The following is a 21,089-nucleotide window of genomic DNA, read 5'->3' as shown; positions in this document are numbered from 1 at the left end:
TAAGTAAAAATAAGACACATTTTTCATTTTCACCAAGAACTTTATTAAACAATGTATTCACCCTTTTGTTCCACTACCTTCTACCATTTCTCATGAAACTTCATCATTCCTTCTTCCCAAAACTTTTTATCTTTTTGATCAAAGAACTGTTCCCAGGTGCCTTTTACAGTCTTCCAGGGAACTGAAATTTTTTCCATTAAGAGAATTTTTAAAGACCGAAATAAATTGAAATCTGAAGGTGCAACGTCTGGTGAATATGGCGGATGAATCAGAACTTCCCAGCCAAGCTGTAACGGTTTTTGCCTGGTCATCAAAGAAACATGCGGTCTTGCGTTATCCTGATGGAAGATTATGCGTTTTCTGTTGACTAATTCTGGGCGATTTTCATTGAGTGCTGCTTTCAGTTGGTCTAACTGGGAACAGTACTTGTTGGAATTAATCGCTTGGTTTTCCAGAAGGAGCTCATAATAGAGGACTCCCTTCCAATCCCACCATATACACAACATTACCTTCTTTGTATGAAGACTGGCCTTTGTTGTGGTTGGTGGTGGTTCATTTCACTTGCCCCACGATCTCTTCCATTCCACATTGTTGTATAGTATCCACTTTTCATCGCCCATCAATTTGTTTTAAAAGTGGAACGTTTTCATTACGTTTCAGTAGAGAATCGCATGAGGAAATACGGTCAAGAAGGTTTTTTTCTCTTAACTTATGTGGAACCCAAACATCAAAGTCATTAACATAACCAAGATGGTGTAAATGATTTTCAATGCTTGATTTGGATAGTTTGAGTATGTTGGCTATCTCCCTCGTGGTATAACATTGATTGTTCTCAATTAATGTCTCAATTTGATCGCTATCAACTTCAACTGGTCTACCCGACCATGGAGCATCGTTCAGTGAGAAATCTTCACAAACAACTTTTGACATACTTGATCAGTCACAGCACCTTTTCCATACACTGCACAAATCTTTTTGTGCATTTCAGTTGCATTTTTACCTTTCTTGAAATAATAAAGCATAATATATGGAAAATGTTGCTTTTTTCTGCCATCTTCAATATTAAAATGGCTATAAAAATTCAATTTTGATGCCTTTTAAAATTTTTATTTTTTAATCTTTATTGGAGTATAATTGCTTCACAATACTGCATTAGTTTCTGTCGTACACCAGAGTGAATCAGCCATATGCATACACATGTCCCCATATCCCCTCCTTGAGCCTCCATCCCGTCCTCCCTATCCCACCCCTCTAGGTCATTGCAAAGCACCGAGCTGACCTCCCTGTGCTATGCTGCTGCTTCCCACTAGCTAACTATTTTACATTCAGTAGTGTTTATATGTCGATGCTAAGCTCACTTTGCCCCAGCTTCCCCCTCCCACCCCGTGTCCTCAAGTCCATTCTCTGTCTACATCTTTATTCCTACCCTGCAACTAGTTTCATTAGTACCTTTTTTTTTTTAGGTTCCATATATATGCGTTAGCATACGGTATTTGTTTTTCTCCTTTTGACTTACTTCACTCCGTGACAGACTAGGTCCATCCATCTCACTAAAAATAACTCAATTTCGTTTCTTTTTATGGCTGTGTAATATTCCATTGTATATATGTGCCACATCTTCTTTATCCATTCATCTGTTGATGGACACTTAGGTTGCTTCTATGTCCTGGCTACTGTAAATCGTGCTGCACTGAACATTGTGGTACATGTCTCTTTTTGAATTATGGTTTCCTCAGGGTATATGCCCAGTAGTGGGATTGCTGGGTCATATGGTAGTTCTATTTTTAGTTTTTTAAGGAACCTCCATACTGTTTTTCATAGTGGTTGTATCAATTTACATTCCCACATATGGTGCAGGAGGGTTCGCTTTTCACCACACCCTTTCCAGCATTTATTGTTTCTAGACTTTTTGATGATGGCCATTCTGACTGGTGTTGAGTTGATACCTCATTGTAGTTTTGATTTGCATTTCTCTCTTTTTTGACCCACCTCCTAGAGTAATGGAAATAAAAAACAAAAATAAACAAATAAGACTTAATTAAACTTAAAAGCTTTTGCACAGCAAAGGAAACCATAAACAAGATGAAAAGACAACCCTCAGAATGGGAGAAAATAGTTGCAAATGAAACAACAGACAAAGGATTTATCATCAAAATATACACCCAGCTCATGGAGCTCAATATCAAAAAAAACAATCCAATTAAAAAATGGGCAGGGGCTTCCCTGGTGGCACAGTGGTTGAGAGTCTGCCTGCCGATGCAGGGGACACGGGTTCGTGCCCCGGTCCGGGAAAATCCCACATGCCACGGAGCGGCTGGGCCTGTGAGCCATGGCCGTTGAGCCTGCGTGTCCAGAGCCTGTGCTCCGCAACGGGAGAGGCCACAACAGTGAGAGGCCCGCATACGGCAAAAATAAATAAATAAATGGGCAGAAGACCTAAATAGACATTTCACCAAGGAAGACATACAGATGGCCAAGAGGCACATGAAAAGATGCTCAACATCACTAATTTATTAGATAAGTCTTTTTTTAAATGCACACTGATATGACAGCTATCGCATACAATTTAACAAAATTGTTTCAAATGAAGTTAAAGGCATCTAAGTGCTACTAGAGCCATCTTACGGAAAAAACTGAATGAACCTTTTGTCCTACCCAATAGAAGGAAAATTAGCATCTCATAGTTTGAAAAAAATCACTAAACACAAGATTTAAGCTGAGAACCAGAAACTCTGGAGACTAACCAAGCTGATTTGAGAAAGAACCAAATATTATAGAACTTGGGGGAAAAAAAAAAAGAACTCAGTGAACAGATTAACCCAAGCTGAACAGGGAAATTGTCAACTGAATGATAGATCTGAAGAAAATTTTCAGATAGCAACAGAGAGGCAAGACAATGAAAACCCCAAAATAAAGATTAATCAATGTGGAAGACAGAGAATTCAGACTCAATATAAGTTTAATTATAATTTCAGAAGAAGAGAGAAAATGGGAAGAGGCAACATTTAAAGAGATAATGACTGACAGTTCTCAAGGACTGATAAAAAGTATCACTTTCCATATTCATGAAGTCATCTGAATTCCATTCGGGATAAGGAAAAATCCACACAGACAAAATATAATTAAATTGCAGAACACAAAATATAAAGAGAAGATCTTAAGCAAGGTCAGAGAGAAGAGGCAGCTTATTTTCAAAGACATGACAAATTATCCTGACGGTGTGACAATAGAAGCCAGAAGACAGTAGAATATTAAATTTCATGCCCTGATAGAAATTAACTATCAGCCTAGGATTCAGTTTTCGTTAAGAATATCTTTAAAAAGCAAAGACAAAGACTCTCAGACTTAAAACCAACCAACCAACAAACAAAAAAACCACAACAAACCCTAGAATTCTAGCAGATCCTCACAAAAAGGATACATTTCAGGCAGAAGAAAATTATTACCAGATGGAATGTCTCAGAAACAAGAAATGAACAAAGAAAAGGAAAATTTGTAAGTAAAACACACATTGACTGTATAAAGTAGTAATCATGTCTTCAGTGGGAACTAGGTAAAATAAGTGACATAAATAAATTGGAGAAGCAGAAGGAGTCAATATCTTCTAAAGTTCCTGTATAGTTTGGGAGGAAGTTAAAGATACAGATTAAATTTATACTTTGATAAGTAAAGTGTACCTGTTAAAATTTCTAGGGCAACCACTAAAATTTAGTAAAAGAATGAATGAATAACTTTCCAACGGGGAAAATTGAAATGAGAAAACTATTAAATCTGAAGTCAAGAAAGTTGAGAAAAGAAATATAGAATAGGCGACTAGTAGCAAACACAAAATAAGATGTAGAAATAAAATCCAATGTATTAGCAACTATAAAGAAACCAAAGATTGTTAGACTAGATGAAAAATGAAAATTCGGCTATTTGCTGTTTATAAAAGACATGTCTAAAACAAGGGTACAGAAAGGTGAAGGTAAAATAATAGAAAAAGATAAATGAGTGGTTACAAACTAAGAGCTGTCACTATTAACATCAAAAACTAAAAGCTGGCGATATTGATATCAGATGAAATAGACTTTAAATGTCAAAAGCATTTTTAGAGATAAAAGAAGGTCATATTGGTTCAAAAGTTGGAACTCATCAGAGAAAAACCTTTTGTGGTTTTTAAACATGGTCTCAATATAACGCAAAACGTGGTCTCTAATACGTGGTCTCAACATATATTACGCAAAAATTGAGAGAACTACAATGGGAAACGTATATTCCCAGTGATTTTTTTTTTTTTTTTTTTTTTTTTTTACCATGCCGCGTGGCTTGTGGGATCTTAGTTCCCCAACTAGGGATTGAACCTAGGCCCTCGGCAGTGACAGCATGGAATCCTAATCACTGGATCACCAGGGAATTCCCTTCCTAGTGATATTTTAATATACTTCATCAGTACTTGATAAAGAGGGGAAAAGGTCAGCTACCACACACAAGATTTGAGCAATACAGTTAGTAAGTTTGAGCTGATAGACATGTGAAGGTCATTGCATCTCAAAACTGCAGAATACACATTATTTTCAAACACACATAGAACATTACAAAAAATGACCTCAAACTATGTCATCAAGCAAGTCTTAACAGCAAACAATGATTGGTATCATCCAGACCAGATCTGTGATCACAGTGCAGTTAAGCTAGAAACTGATAACAAAAGATGACTATGAATAATTATAGAAATATATTTCAAAATGACCCTTGGATCAAAGAAGTTGCAGTGGAAATCAGAACATATTTTTAACTGAATGATAACAAAAATATTTTGGGTCAAGACTTGGGGTGGGGATAAGCAGCTAAAGCATGTATAAATGCTTATATTAGAAAAGAAGAAAGCCTGAAAATTAGTTAGATGTTGAAGTTGAAGAGTTAGAAAAAGATGCAAAGTAGACCCAGAGAAAATAGATGGAGGGAAATAATAATAATTCCATATTATTCAATGGAGAGGATCAAAAATGATACAGTTTGGCTCTTGGTAAAAGCTAGTAATGGTGATGAACACCTGGTGAGGCCGATTTCAAAAGAAGAGAGAGGCACAATATTCCTAAACAATATTAGGAGTGGAAAAGCAGATGTAGATAGTAAAAAAAAAAGTTATGAAATACATTATGCTAAAACATTTGAAAGCTTAGAGGAAGTGAATACCTTTCTAGACAAGTATAACTTATTAAAACTAAATTAGAAAAACTAGGCTGAATAATTCTATAATTTTTAAATTAAATAAACCATTAGTCAAATATTTCTCCATAAAGGAAGGTCTAGGTTTAGATGGGTTTATGAGCAAGTTCTACCAAGCACTCAAGGAAAAAGTAATTTCAAACTTGCATAAATCATTCCAGGGAATAGAGATACATTTTTTGAAGCTGTGATAACCTCAGTATAAAAACGTGTCAAGAACAGTATGAGAAATGGAAATTATAGGCCAGACTTACTTAGAAATATACATGTAACAGTCATAAAACCTGAGCAGGCCAAATCTAGCAATGTATTAAAAAGATAAATCCAATTTGTTCACAATGTATCATCTTGGGATTGCAGCGTTGGTTTAACATTAGAAAATTCATATTAACAGATTAATGGAGACATATCTTATGATCTAAGTAGATGCAGAGAAAATGTCTTATAATGTTTAATATCAAATTATGCAAAAAGCTGTTCAGAAAATCAGAATAGAGCCAGTTTTCTTAACATAAAGAATATTTACAAATAACCTATGGCAAACATTACACTTAGTGGTAAAATATTAAAAGCACTTTGTTTCTTAAGATGAAGATCCATTATTCTATGCAATACTGCTTTTGATGGTTGATACATACTGTATCCTATTTTTTCACATAGCATCGTGTCATGAGCATTTTCCATGTTCACTTACAAAGTTTTTGCAGAACACAATTGTTAATATCTAACCTACAGTCAGTGCTACCCCAGTAGCTGACTATTTAGTGCTCTAATTCTTCTGCATCATAAAAAATGATGCAGTGAATATTTTTTGTGTATACATTTTTGTATCTTTAAAGATTTCTTTTTGATATATTTCCAGCAGCTGAATTACTGAACCAAAAGGTATGAACTCTTTCAAGCACTGGATACCTATTATTATATACTTGAAACCAGCCCTTTCAAATGAAGCATCCATGTGTCTTTGGAAGGTGATTGTATCTCACTGCTCAACTTAGCTCAGAATATTTTCAGCTCCTGATGGTTTAAAGAAAACACACAGGGAACTTGGGGTTTAGTGGTGTCCCCTGTGAGCCTTAAAAAATGAACAAAGTACCCTTTTATTTCTTTCCCTGTGTGTACATAGCTGGGAGGGGGCTAGCTATGGAATTAAGCTGTTTGCAGAGCCCTTTAACAACCAGTTTGGCAGTGCTTGGAAACCTGTGGGAAGTGGGGGAGGGAGTTTATGAAGGGGGAGGGGAGGATAGTGACCTGCCATCTGCGGAGTGGAGTGGGGCCCCTCTGACCAGGGCCTTCTGACCCAGGCGTCTGAGCTGCTTTAGAACCTGTTAGTCTAGGTCTGGTCCAGGGACAGGAGCCGTGGGCCCTCCCATCCCATCCCTGCGCTGTGTAAGTCTCTTGATTTGTTTGTCTTAAAATTAGTGGAGAAATGAGAGAAGAGCAGCTGTCTTTGAAATCTTAGCTTTTAACTGGACTGAGTTTGAATTCTCAACCATTAGAGAGAACTTCGTGCAGAAATTCCCAAACGTGTTGTGTCAGAGGCTGTGAGGTGCAGGACACAGTTTGGGGACTTTTCCCCTCTGCCTTCCTCTTTCTAAGCACTTCCTGTTGTATGAATATTGCTGTCAGAGCATATTAGTTATGTCTTTTGTCTCTCAGCGAGGCTTAAGGAGAAGGAAATCACTTCTCCATATGAGTTAAAGGGTATACTAATGGGAATTAACTCTGTGGTTTCTCAGGGCTATTTTAATTTATAATTACAGCTGAATGATGGGGATATTAGTCGGGGGTACGGGTTGCCCATAGTCCTTATTAATGTAGAATATTAAGTTTGGAAGCTCTGAGAGAGCATCTCATTCACCACCACTCGTCTTTTGTTCCAAAGATGAGGCAGCCCGAGCACAGGGGAGTGAAGAGATTTACCTGACACTGTTTAGTCAGAGGGCGGACTGGGCTGCAACTCTGGCCTCTTGACATCCAGTCAGACATTTTCCCATTGTCCCTTGATGCCTTACTGCATCCCATGAAGCAGTTACTTCATTTCCATCAGCAGGGTGAGTTTATGCATTGTTTTAATTTCTGGCTATAGCCTTCCTCCCTGTTGTTAGCAATTTGGAAAGCACATGAACCCCTCAGATAGTTTTCACAGTGATTTCTGGCTCGAAAATTTGGCCTTGGTGTTTCTGAGCTTTGTCCGAATAGCTCACTCAAATTTCATTGCAAAGAAACCTCCCACCATTTGATTCTCAAAGAACTGACACTTTGCTTGGAGCCCCTCCAGGCTGTATACTCCAAAGTCTCCTGGCTGGAGGGACAAGGTAGGTATATTTTGAATAAGTAATGTTTCATTTAGTCATCTCTTCTCCTCCTTCTGGCTCTTCCCCTTCATTGACCCATAGTGGAGTTGGATTGAGTGGTGGATATGAGAAGAATTATACCTTGTATATTATGAGTAATACAACTCTAGGTTCTTTCCATAGGGAAGGAGTGTCAGGGAGGAAACACGGCTGGACAGAGTATAGCCCTGGGACTGGGACAGGGGATTTGGAGTCAGAAGACATGAATTTGCAACCTACTATTTCCTGTTAGCCTCTTTGAACTCATGCTTAATGATGAATGACTTATAGGGCTATTGTAAGGATCATTTTTTAAAAAATACAAGATAGAAATGGAAATATTGTATGAACCATAAAATGATTTACAAATAATAATATATTATTATTATTATTTTTTTTTTTTGCGGTACGCGGGCCTCTCACTGTTGTGGCCTCTCCCGTTGGGGAGCACAGGCTCCGGACGCGCAGGCTCAGCGGCCATGGCTCACGGGCCCAGCCGCTCCGCGGCATGTGGGATCCTCCCGGACCGGGGCACGAACCCATGTCCCCTGCATCGGCAGGCGGACTCTCAACCACTGCGCCACCAGGGAAGCCCAAATAATATATTATTTTTAAGAAAGAAAGAATATAAAAGAGTGGGAGTGGGAGTGTTGGTTTTTATGGAAGAGGGGTGCCAGAGAAGAATTGGCTGTGGTAGTAGCAGTCACAGTAGGTGAAGAGGTGGAGATAGCATGTAGTAACAAATCCCTGTACTTAAAAAAAAAAAAGTGTGTTTGTGTGTGTATATACACATACATACACATATATGAATATATTCCCCCTTCCCCAAAGTTCTCTTTTAAAACTCTCCTATTCTTCCTTTTCCTTTGTTAGAACTCTGATTTCCATATATGAACTTGAATAGTTTGTCTTTTTTTAAGCCATTCAAGTGGCTTGAGCAGATTTGTAGTGTTCCATAAAACTCATGTTAAAGCAGTGATATAGATTTGCCTCACATGTAAAAACAGTTAAGAGAATTCTAAAGAAGAAAAGATTTCAGGGTTTGGTCTGCTTAAATACACCTTCAAGGGGTGCGAGGGAATCCTTTACTACCAAAACAAAGGACTTGAATGCGGCATATCCCTAGGGAAAGCCCAAGTAAATAGGGAGTCATATTTTGAAACTCAGAGGACCAGCTAAAAAACCTGGCCCAAGGTCCCCCAGTGAGTCAACTGTTAGAGATGAAACCAAAAAAGAGAGCTCATGACTGCCCTGTGGGCTCTCTTTACTCTGATTTGCTGACACATTTCATCAGTCAGAACTCTTTGGTTGCAAGTGACAGTAAACCCAGCTCAATATGGTTTAAACAAAACTAAACAAAGCAAGGAAGGGAATGTACTGGCTCATTTAACTAAAAAGTACAGGGAGAGATCTGGCTTCAGGTGTGCCTTAAATGATATCAGTAGGACCAAGTTTATCTTCATTCCTCTGGGTTGAATCCAGTCCCACACAGATTTTTTCTTCTCTTGTAGTAACAAGATGGCTGCCAGGAGTTCTAGGTTTCTAGGCTTCACAACTTCACAGCCTCACAACCTTGAGTCCAACAGAAAAGAAAATTTCTTTTCTCCAACAGTTCAGACAGACATCCATGCCTGACTCTCAGTGGTCTGAATTAGGTGGGCTATGTGCACCATCTGTACTAGTATGGCCTGGGGGAGGCAGTGCTCAGCTTTGTCAGATCTAAACCATGTCCTCACCTGAATAGGGATGGAGTTGACACCAGCTAAGTCTCATGGAAAGAAAGTGGGAGAAGGTGTTTCCTAGAGGAAAACCAGAGGAAGCAGGGGAACAACCAGTAGGTGGCTGCCATTGTGTGTTTTTTCTTAGGGGGCTTTAGTTAAAATGAGTGGGTGTTGCTGTGAAGGATTTCTCTTTCCTTTGTGGCATTTTAAACGCATTGACAAATGCTTATTAATCAAAATTGTTCCTGCTTTTCTTAGTGAAAAGTGTCCTCGAATTTCTAATATTTTCTTTCTTCATGGTGTCCTGCCACCACAGGTTTATGTCTGGTCTGTAGTTTGACACTGGCAACTTTGGTCATGTATCTGTAGAAAAAAATGGCAAAAATAAAGAAATGTGGAATGTTATAAAAGTTACTAATTGCTTATAAAATGGGCTTAAGGGGGCTTCCCTGGTGGTGCAGTGGTTGGGAGTTCGCCTGCCAATGCAGGGGACAAGGGTTCAGGCCCTGGTCCAGGAAGATCCTACATGCTGTGGAGTGGCTAGGCCTGTGCACCACAGCTGCTGAACCTGTGCTCTGGAGCCTGCGAGCCGCAGCTGCTGAGCCCGTGTGCCACGGCTGCTGGGGCCCACGCGCCTGGAGCCCGTGCTCCACGGTGGGAGAGGCCACCATAGTGAGCAACCCGGGCACCGTGGCAAGGAGTGGACCTTGCTCTCCGCAAGTAGAAGAAAGCCCATGCACAGCAATGAGGACCCAACACAGTCAAAAATAAATAAATAAAATTTTTAAAAAATGGGCTTAGGAACATTTCAACTTTTTAGATATTTTTAGTTCATCTGATGAATCCTCTGCATACTTGCTTGTCTTCTTTTATTTCTTGTTGCTGCTTTAGAGTTTTTGGAGTTTGGAGGTTTTGAGTAGAGCTGATTACACTTTTTCAAATCACATATGTATTCTGTAGAAGTATGTTTATTGATATGGCTAGAATGTCACCATATATTAGTAAGTTATATGAAAAGAAAAAAGGCTTCAAATTAATAGGATCTAGTTTGTTTAAAAAAAAGACCACAGTATCCATGGTAGTTGTCTTTGGGTGGTAAGTGATATCACTATATAAGTTTTTTATTTTTTGTTTTTTAGCTTTTCTGCATGTTTCAAGTTCTAAAAATGGATAAAAAGAAATTGTTAAAGATAAGTAAAATACATACATATAAAAAAAATACATACATATAACATTTCCTATAACTTTACCATCCATGAAAAAAGTTCATATTAACCTTGTTCTGAAGGCAGAATTTGAAACTAGTCTTAATAATGAGTTGTTTCTCTACCCGATGTTCCTTAGTCACTGTCAGTTATTAATTTACAAGGATTGGGGATCTGTATGTTCTATAAAGAGTTCCAAATGTAACATATATTAAATAGCAAATATTAAATCAATGAAAGTATATTTTAGTGGATATTTTCACCCATTATGTTCACACAAATGGGATCATGAAACACTCAAAAGATCCCTGCTTTGGTACTGCTGAGCCTGGGGTTCCTGCCAGCTTTCTCGAATAGCTACCTAGCAGTGCTATCTTGCAAGTTACACCTACTTTCTGGGCCTCAGTTTCCTTCTGGCTACACCATGTGGGGTTTGAGCTCGTTTCTAAGGTCCCTTTCAGTTGCTTCCCCTTAGTGAGTGCTGGGCCGCTGGTTCATCTAAATCTGGTTGTGGCTGAGATTGGCTTTGTTGCACAGCTGTCTCTTCCCCTGCCTCAGCCCTACTGACTCCATTCATTACCTCCACCTCCGGTATCTCTCAATTTTGAAATCATTTGCTGTGATTCTGGAGGCCAGAGTGGGCACTTCCTTCCTTCAGTCTCATACTGGAGGGAATCCAGGAAATGCGGCATAGAACGAGGACGTCACTGACGTTTACCGAGGGCCTGTAGTGTGTGCCCAGCTCAGGTCTGGCACCCAGGGGTGGCTTACTGTCTGCCCTTCAGCAGCAAACAGATGCCAGGGGAGGTAAGACATGCCCATGATTAACCAAAATAGGGGGCACACAGCCTGGAGACCATAGGGTTCAATTACATATACCTTTGTGTTCTAGTTCAACCATTTAAACTGAGTCCCCTCTTCTTAAAAACACCTACCCAGAAGAGTTTGTAATCCAAAGGTACGATTTCAAGTCCCACTGCTGCTTTTTCCTAGCAGCATGGGTGAGTCACAGACTCTAACATCCTCTTCTCTCCTTTCATCTGGTTAAAAGGAAGGGCCAAATGAGAGTCAGGTATGTGCTTGTGTTTTGTTGACTATACACAAAACACCTTATTCTTTCATCTTCTGATTCCGCTAACCTTCCTTGGATTGAGAATGAACAGAGAGGGCAAAATAAAGCATGACACATGAGAAGCAACCTAAGTGTCCATCGACAGATGAATGGATAAAGAAGACGTGGCACATATATACAATGGAATATTACTCAGCCATACAAAGAAACGAAATTGAGTTATTTGTCGTGAGGTGGATGGACCTAGAGTCTGTCATACAGAGTGAAGTAAGTCAGAAAGAGGAAAACAAATACTGTATGCTAACATATATATATATATATATATATATATATATATATATATATATGGAATCTAAAAAAAAAATGGTTCTGATGAACCTAGGGGCAGGACAGGAATAAAGACGCAGACGTAGAGAATGGACTTGAGGACACGGGGAGGGGGAAGGGTAAGCTGGGACAAAGTGAGAGAGTAACAATGACATATATACACTACCAAATGTAAAATAGCTAGCTAGTGGGAAGCACCTGCATAGCACAGGGAGATCAGCTGGTGCTTTGTGACCACCTAGAGGGGTGAGATAGGGAGGCTGGGAGGGAGACACGAGAGGGAGGGGATATGGGGATATATGTATACATATAGCTGATTCACTTTGTTGTACAGCAGAAACTAACACACCATTGTAAATAAATTATACTCCAATAAAGATGTTAAAAAAAAGAAGAATGACACATGAAACCATAAGATCAAGTTACTAAGGAAAAGTTAGCATGAATACAGACAGTTCTCCTTAATTCTGTGTAACCTAAAATATTTTTCTTTGTAAAATATTTCTAATATAAATCATGAATATACTTTTGTAGGAAATAGTTACTACTGATATTACTGAAAATTATTTCCAATTCTTGAAAAAAGGTATTCTTATTAAAAACGTGTCTTCAAAATCGAATACATGTATAAATAAATGCATAAAAAAGACTGGAATGATTCACACCAAGCAAAAGTGGTCATTCCAGGAGAGAGACATGAAATGAGGGAAGAGGGGATTTTCAATGAAAAAATTTTTTTCGAGTTTCAGTATTGAGTTTTTTTAAAACTGAGCATATCTAACTGTATACCTAAAATACTTTTTGAGAGAAATCCTTGTAGTATGGAATACTGGGTGGGGAGGGGGCAGAGAGGGTTGTCTCCATAATCACCTGTTTTCTATCTTATTTTACAGTTTTTTCCGTGAGTGATTGTATCTTGGCGTGATGGGACTCACCCTCAGCCCCAGGGAGTGGGAGAAGCAGCCAGATTTAGCCAGGTGGGGGTGGGGTAAGAAGAAGGGGGGGTCAGGTCTCCTGGAGCCTGAGAAAAGGTAGGATAGGTTACAGGTAGGGGAGGGTGGAAGAATAAGGCTTAGGGAGCCAAGGAGAAGCTCTGGCAGAAGCTTTAGGAACCTACACCAATTGTGGTTCCATTAACGAATAGGCACAGCTCTGATCATTTGTTATTTTCAGTACTGACTCCATCCTGGAGCGCCTTTACAAAAGTCTAGATTGCTTTAATAGGACAGATGACAAATTGTTTCCCACCTGTGGACTTTCCTTCATGCCAGCCTTGCTTGGTTTTGCCTGGCTTTATTCTGTGACCAGAAAAGAAGATGGAATTCTGAAAAGTTGCTTTAGCCAGATCCTGTGAACAAAGGGAGCCTTGTTTGGGGTTATGCACACCAGCTTTTGGAGGAGTCTAATTCATCAGCTGGCATCTCTGCTTTTCAAGTCCTTGCTCTGGTTAGCACTGTGTTTCTCTGTCCGTGGAGGGGCAAGCCTTCTGGAGGAGCAGGCCCACTGCTTGTTCACCCGGCTCTGGTTACAGGGGGCAGAGGCAGGTCCTAGGGGCCCTAAATGGGCACCCACAGTGAGTCCAAGAGAGGGAGGCGGCCTTTGTTGCTGTGTTTGCCTGGCCCATGGCTACATGGATGCCATTATAATTTCCAAGATTTCCCTGGATTGGTCAGGTATGCAGTCCACCAGACTGGTGCTGACACAAAGGTCGGAAACTGGGAATGTCAGTCACCCTCCTGTTAGTCCCCTCCCCGCCTGCAACTGAGATTTCCTGAAAAGCTACCAGCATTGACTGGTTTGAGTCCTGGCTGAGTGCGGGCGAAGCCTAGAGCACATAAACCAGTTCTGAAACTTGTTCTCCATTGGTGGATTGATTCCCCCCCACCCCCAGGACAACAGTAACTTTGAGCCCCTTCAGGTGCTATTAGAAAAAGCTCCTGTTGTGGTATGTTAAGTGACCTTCTATCCAGTGGGAAGACTTGTGGGGAATTTCTTGGGCCCTGGGGCATTCCAGCTCCCCACGTGGGGAAGGTGTGAGGCCTGCGTGCTGCCCGCTAAGGCCCGGGGACTAATGGTGTCAGGCGGCCAGCATGAGCGTGTGGCTTCCGCCTTCTTCATTTTTGCCTCCTTCCTTTTCCCTTGACAGAGCAATTTTGTTTTGATGCTGTGCCAGAAATCTTCTGACAATGAGTTACTGGAACTTGGAGAAAAGGAACTGTGTGCAGTACCGCAGGCATTTTCTGGTGGACAACAGTCTGTTTCACGGTGAGTTGCCTTTTCTACTCCTGTAGGCGGATCTTTTGTTTCTGAGAGCACTTTTATTCCAGCACGCTGGATGCAAATGTGGTATGATTGTTGGGTTGAACCAAGAGCCTGAGTTAACTTGTTGCTGAAAAATTACCCAAGAATCCCCACTGGACTCATTCCGCAGAGTTGCAAGCTGTGTGCCACCCCTCAGCAGCCATAACAGCATCGTTACTTTCTACCTCTCAGGTTAGTTTATGTCAGTGCCTTTCCTCTTCTACTACACTGTCAACTCCAGTAATATCCCTTTCCGATGTTTGAAATTGGGGGAGCTAGACCCATTAGGTAGTTCTCGGTTAATATCGGTGGATCATCAATCAGGGCTTATAACCAGCATGGTGTGTGCCTTCTATCAGGCTCCATATAAAAACAGAGCAGGTGAGGGCACTTAACCATAACGATCAGGTTGGATGACTGCAGCCGTAAATCAGAGAATAATCAACATTAGTCATTTTCATGGCAAACTAAGATGAATTGCCTTTACCCTGCTGGCATATTTGTTTTGTGTTATACAGCCAGGGATAAGCTCTGTCAATCCTGATATCAGGGTGCCCTTGAGTGAAATTTACTTAAGAGTCAGAGATTCATGTGTTGGCAGAATTTTTGGAGTAATCTCCATTAAGAGCTGGTGGAATTGTAGAGGGAAGAGAGATTTCATGAGAAGTGGAGTGCTACTGAACAGAATCCTTGATCTAAGCTACCTTCAACTTTCTAAGTTTGGTTTTTCTTCCCCAATTTAGTGCAGACTTACTGTTTTTTTATTGCTTTAGATTAAGTTTAAGATAACAAACTTAACCCTATTTACTTTGTTAAAGCACATCTTACAATGTTTTTTCACGTTCATTATGCCACCTCACTATCGGACTTTACTCCGTAGAGGATGCCTTCATTTACAGGTCAAGAAAGGGAAGCAGAGATGAAATGACCAGCCCAAGTTGGCATAGTCAGCTATTAGCAAGGTCAGATCTAAAATTCTAGCCTCTACCCTTCCAGGCTGGCTCTCTTGGCATTGCAGCGGCGACAGCCTCTTAGCAAAGGAGACTAAGATATGGTGACTTAACACGCTGGCACCGAGTTCTGCTTTGTTTTCCTGTGAACCTCATCTAAGGACCCTGTTCGTTGCTTCATCTCTCACACAGTGTTTGCTGTGTGGTGCTTTCTGTTACAAATTTACTTGTATTTAAAAAAAAAAAGAATAAATATGATAAACACAGGAGTTAGAAAAATTAGCTTTATTTTTTCCAAGTTTTGTGCCAATTTTGAAAAAGTTCAGATTTTATTTATTCATTACTTTAGAATACCTTTGTCCAGAGATCTCAAAGGCTATAACAACTTAAAAACAATTTCCTATGTATTGTTAAAACTGTGTTACCACTTAGTGAATTACTGTATTGCTGAGGGCTTGAGGAACATGATCCTATTGAATCCTTTCAACACCTTTGCGATAGTTATTATTCATCCCATTTTATGGATGGGGAAACAGAGGTTTGGGGAGGTTGTTGAAGTGGTGATCTAAAATCAAACTCGTGTCTGCTCAACTCCAAAACCCCACTATTTTTTTTCCAGGCTGCACCTCCATTTTAATAGAAAAATTAACACTCTGAGAGGTTTAAGTTCTATTCAACAGTATTCTCTCTGCTATTAACCAGCCATGTCTGATCTTCACTACGTTATATAATCCTTCAGGATCTCAGTTTTCTCGTCTGTGAAATGAGTGTACTGGTCTCGATGATTTTTTAGGTTCTTCCTAGTTCTAGTCTCTGAGATTCCACTGAAGTATTTCTGAGAATTCCAGTTGCTGTATGTATTTTGTGAGCTATCTTGTCTCTGAACATGAGATTCACAAGAGGGCAGTAGAATACTTAAAATATGACTTGGTTACTTACGTTGAAGAATTCCTCATTTGAGAAGATTTAGAGATATCAAATCTTCCCAAGATTAAAAGGACTAAAGCCAGTGAGAATTATGATTCTGTTCATTTATAATAAAGCAGTAGCTTTAAGTATTTCTGATAGTTAAAATATCATTTTGGATCTCTATGCCAAAGGATATGTAATTCAGGAAAGAACGATGCCTCTGCTCTTCCACTGTATTTACTTCTGCAGAAAAGTAATGTCTGTGAAGACAGGAATTTATTTAACTTTATGGAGGATTGTGAGGAGTCTTGGTATATTTTAAGCCAAGGGGGCACTAGTGATAACATCTTTGTAGATGATTTCTGAACATTTATGAGAAAAGACAGGACATGTTGAGTTAGAAAGGTCAGATTTCTTTTAGAGGGGATTCTCCTGGTCTGCTGGTAACTCTCCTTACATAACCAAATCAAGCCAAACAAAAAGAAACAAAACACCTCCATTATAAACAGAAAAGAACCATTTCCTCTGCAAGATAATAGACTTTTAGAATATGCAGACTCAGATGTGCAAATTGTGCTAGCCAGACTTAAGCAGTATTCCCAGGAGAAAGGAACCACCTTAAAAAGAGGACTAGGTGGGCAGTAGGGGGTCAATAAAAGTAAAAATAAAAATGTAATATTTGTATACTGTTTCACAGTTCATAAAGCACATTCATAGCCTCCCTTTCTGAGTATAGAGGAGGTAGGTTCTCATTGGAAACAATGTAGAAAATTACCCACAATCTCCCAACCCAAATTGGAGTAACAGAAATAACACTAATTGTATGTTTCTACCCGGTCTTTTATCTCCTCTCATCTTCGCAACAGTCCTGATGTGGGAATGGAATACCTGGAAAAGGTAGGAAACGGTGGGTACTAGGCAACAGAAATGAGCTGATTGAATTGACAATTCTGTGTCAGTCAGGAGAGGACCCCTGGTAGGCATTATGATGAGCTGCTTTTGTATTTCCCACTTGTCCTGGCCTTTGCCCAGATTTTTAGGGAATCTTGAATCCAAAGGGATTTTGAGCCTATCAAAGAAGCCAATTGCTAGAGGTTTTCTCTAGTTGGCTTTTGTTTTAACATGTTTGATATAGAGAAAAAACTTGGGCAAAGAATAATTTGTGTAGTATGAACCTTGCTTTAATGGCTTATATTTTCATGAATTATTTTTATTTGAAAATTACCTGTACCCTCAGCTCTTTCTCTTGGCTGTCGTGAATTGCAGCATTTTTTTCTGACCTGGGACACACATTCTTAAACCTGTTATCAGTGTATTTACAATTTATATATATCCAATTTCTAATGCACACAAGCTTTTTTCAAACATTTGAGTTCCTACTTGGAGGTGACTTAATTTTTGTTTTCATGCATTGCTAGTTATAATTGTGATGTTGAAAAAATTGTGATGTTGCTTTCCTGTAAGTTATATGGTATCACCCCTACTTACTATATTGAAATTTATTTCTGTTGCTCTCATGTTGTTATATGAATGTTTCTGAATGACCAAGACAAATCTAGACTAGAAACGTTTTGAATTGAATTACGAGTGTCTCTTACTATCTAGGGATAAAATTAAGGATAGTTCTGGTATTAAATATTTATGTAGTATGTTTTTTAAAAAGTGCTTTATATGTACTTTGACTTTGCCTCACAAAAAACTTCTAATCAAACTAATTAGCTTATTAAATAATTAGTTTTTAGCCAGCCACCCCTTCCTGGCCAGAGGCCTAATTGGTGATGTAGGACAGAAACTGGACTGCCAGTTTGTAAAGCATAGTAGGTTTGAATTGGATCCCAGAGACTAGTTTTAGCTCCATTTTTATGACTCACTTGTGTAGCCTTTGTCACCTAGGTGACCCTCAGTTTCCCTCTTTCTAAAATGAGGGTTTTTCCAGATTCCAAAGTTCCCTTCTAGCAGCAACACTGTGGTCTCTGTGTAGTCAAACAGGATGTGTGGTGAACGGGAGTGTCCTACAGGCCAGAACATGGGAAGAGAGGGCTGACAAGATGGCAATGAAGAGGAGGAAGATTCTTGTTTGATTGTAAACTTTGTAGTTACCTTTGCACTGGCAAAAAGCTGCATTTCCCTTTGTGTGTGTGTGTGTGTGTGTGTGTGTGTGTGTGTGTGTAGGGTTGTTCTTGAGTCCCTCGTGTGTGTGTGTGTGTGTGTGTAGGTTGTTCTTGAGTCCCTTGTGTGTGTGTGTGTGTGTGTGTGTGTGTGTGTGTGTGTGTGTGTGTGTGTAGGGTTGTTCTTGAGTCCCTCCCAAACATGGAGGGACCAGTAGCTAGGACTGACAAGCTTTCAGGACAAATGTCATTATACTCAAAGAAGAGTGGAGAAGTTCTCACTGGAATTCCATCCTCGTTGTAAAAAAGAAGAATGCCAGATCCGGCCTGGTAAATGTGAAAGGAGAATGAAATTATGCAGGCATGAATTTCGGTTCTCATTCATTTAGGCCAGTTTATTAGCAAGGTATGACTTTGGCAGCCTGTCTGCTTTAGCGGTTTGGGGCATTACTGGATTTTTTTATCAGAGTGTCATTTCTTAACTGAGTCAAACCCTAGCTTTTCCAGCCAATGACTGTATATACATCCTCTTCTAGGTCCAGAAAAACACCAGCACACAGAGAATTCCTGCTAATGCAATGATAGTCAAGATATTGTGAACATCATTAAGATCAAAAGTATTATCTCTTAGAGGAACACTGAATGGAAAAAATTTCAAAGACAGTTGAGAGAAAGTATAAAAAAAAAAAAAAAAGATAGGCCTTAAATGGAGAGAATGTACTTGAGTCATTTAAATGATGTAATAGAACTAATTCTGGAAGCAGCCTTGCCCAGAAGATTCCTCTTTAGCCCCACACTCAAGTCTCCCCCTCCCCCTTCCATGGCCACCAGGCAGAAAGCACGGAGGGCAGGTATACTTTCAGGTCTGTGATGTTCAGGGGCATCTCGTGAACATGCCAGAGGCAGTGAAGGCTCAGCAAAGGGAGCAAGGCCTGTCCCAGGTGTGGCATCTTGCAGGGGCCACCCTCCCTCTGGGCTACTTTGTATGAGTTGTTCCTTTGGGACTAAGTTTCCATGTCAGCAAAATGCTTCAATTTAGGACAAATGACATCTAAACTTCTTCCTAAGTGGTAAAATTTCGAGAAATGCTTGTTTCTCCACTTCCCCACCTCAGGCCACTTGTAAACAGAGGCCAGCTGGGGAATTTGCAGTGAATTAACTGACCAAATTGATTTATGTACTTCTTCCCTTGCCTGAGACAAATTAGAGCCAGCCATTCAGGCCTTGCAAAAGTAGATACTTCTATCTAGTTAGAACACAAACCTTAACGTGAGCTAGTATGAAACAATCTTTTCTATAACTTTTTGGTAACGTGTGTTCTTCCTTCATCCCTAGGAGACAGAGAAAATTGTCAAGGAAAGTCTCAGTGAAATGCTATTTATATCAAAATCCAAAGTTCATTTCCTTTTTTTTTTTCTTTTTTTGGTCTTTCTCCATGATGACCAAACTGGCTTATTGAACATTCTCAACTTAGTGTAGCATATAAACAAAATTGTTTTATTTTTCACCAGTTACTACTTTTAAAAATACTCTTTGCAACATCTTGGGCAGATTCTATTACTTTCTGGCTACTTTTGGTTACTGAGGGTCAAATCCAGTTTAAAAGGTTAATCTCAAACTCATCTAAAGCCCATCTCCTCCCTTACCTCCAGCGTGGGCCTGACCTGTCTGTCAGGGGTGAGGGGGGGCGTTCATTTGGCTCTGCTATAGTTCTTCTCCTTGAAGAGGAATTCAAGGCCTAGGTCCTCAGATTTTGGTACAAGGAAGAGAGATGGGGGAAAGCAAAGGTCTTTGAGCTTCACCCCGGCCAGTTTGTATGTTAGTGGCAGTGAGATGATCAAGACTCTCTCTCCTGTTCTCTCTTCTGTGGATGTTCGGTTTCACCCTGACCCCTCTGTCACCAAGGACTCTGCAGAGAGGACCCACTGTCTCCCTTCAGCCCCACCCATTGTCCATTTCTTATTCCCTCTGGCTGAAGCCTGGCTGCCCTTGCCCTGAGGACTCTGGGCAGCTGCCTGGTCCCTGCCTTTTCTCTTATCTCCATGTTTCTGCACGTGGAGTTCTGCAGGCTGCCGCAGGCTGTGGAGGATGGGCTGGTTATGAAGCTGTTCCTGTCTTCCTCCCAGACCTACTCACGCTGTTATGGGGGCTACTCCCACAAGCCTTAGGAAGCCTCTGAATTATTCTTTTGTAGCCCTTCCCCTGCTTGTCTCTGGGAATGAGGGGTGCTCCGATTTTAATCCTCAGAGTACTGTTTGTGCCACTCCAGGTGCCTAGGCTGTGCACATAACAGGGGCTCAGGTCATGTGATTTTGAATGGATGGAATCCCACCCTCTTCACCCCTGACAGTTCTCCTTGGACCTCTCTAGAGCCACTCCAGGCTGGTCCTTGTCCGTGAACATTTTGGATTAGAGAGACTTCCTTTCCCCAAAGGTACTAGTGTTCTTTATTGTGCTTGCTTCTTGCAAGGTTGTGTAGCTGGATCGATCAGAGCCAAACAACGATCTAGATTTATAAAAATCCATGGTGAGATGTCTCGGCCTCTTTTCCCCATCGGGAATCTAATTTGATGGGATTTTGCTGACAAAAGAGAACCCACTGTGTTCTCTTTTGTCATGCTTTCCGTGTTGAGGTCATTCACATTCTGTAACGATGGAGGGCATAAAAAGATCCCGGTGGAATACGTAGCAAAATGACAAATTGAAGATCTGGGTACCTGGGAAGCCCAGATGGATGAGAAGTTAACAGTGGTCAGTCTCTGAAGCTTTAGCTTTAGTCGTTGTTTGAAACAAGCCTGTTGTGTTAAGTGATAACCTTGGCTGGCCTTTCCCGATAGACTCTCAAGTTCTCTCAAACCTGTGGCCATTGGGAGTCCAGTCAAGCAGAAGGGCCCTTGATTATTTTATTCCTTATGCTTGGGAATACCAATTTTCTGGTTACTAAGTTAG

General features: G+C 40.2%; 1 protein-coding gene across 1 annotated transcript in view; it reads left to right on the top strand.

The window, feature by feature from the left end:
- Positions 1-21,089, top strand: part of PLCH1 (phospholipase C eta 1) — a gene marked incomplete at its 5' end in the record, with an annotated part of 239,409 nt that overhangs the window by 13,434 nt on the left and 204,886 nt on the right. Inside the window, one exon of the mRNA XM_079922362.1 lies at positions 14,019-14,137. Within this exon, the coding sequence (XP_079778488.1) occupies positions 14,059-14,137 (79 nt within the window). The remainder of the gene's footprint in view (positions 1-14,018; positions 14,138-21,089) is intronic.

This window comes from Stenella coeruleoalba, assembly GCF_951394435.1.
Source record: "Stenella coeruleoalba genome assembly, chromosome: 5".
Taxonomy (NCBI): Eukaryota; Metazoa; Chordata; class Mammalia; order Artiodactyla; family Delphinidae; genus Stenella; species Stenella coeruleoalba.
Note: the sequence above shows the minus strand (reverse complement) of the source record. Positions and strands in the feature narration are given on the sequence as shown.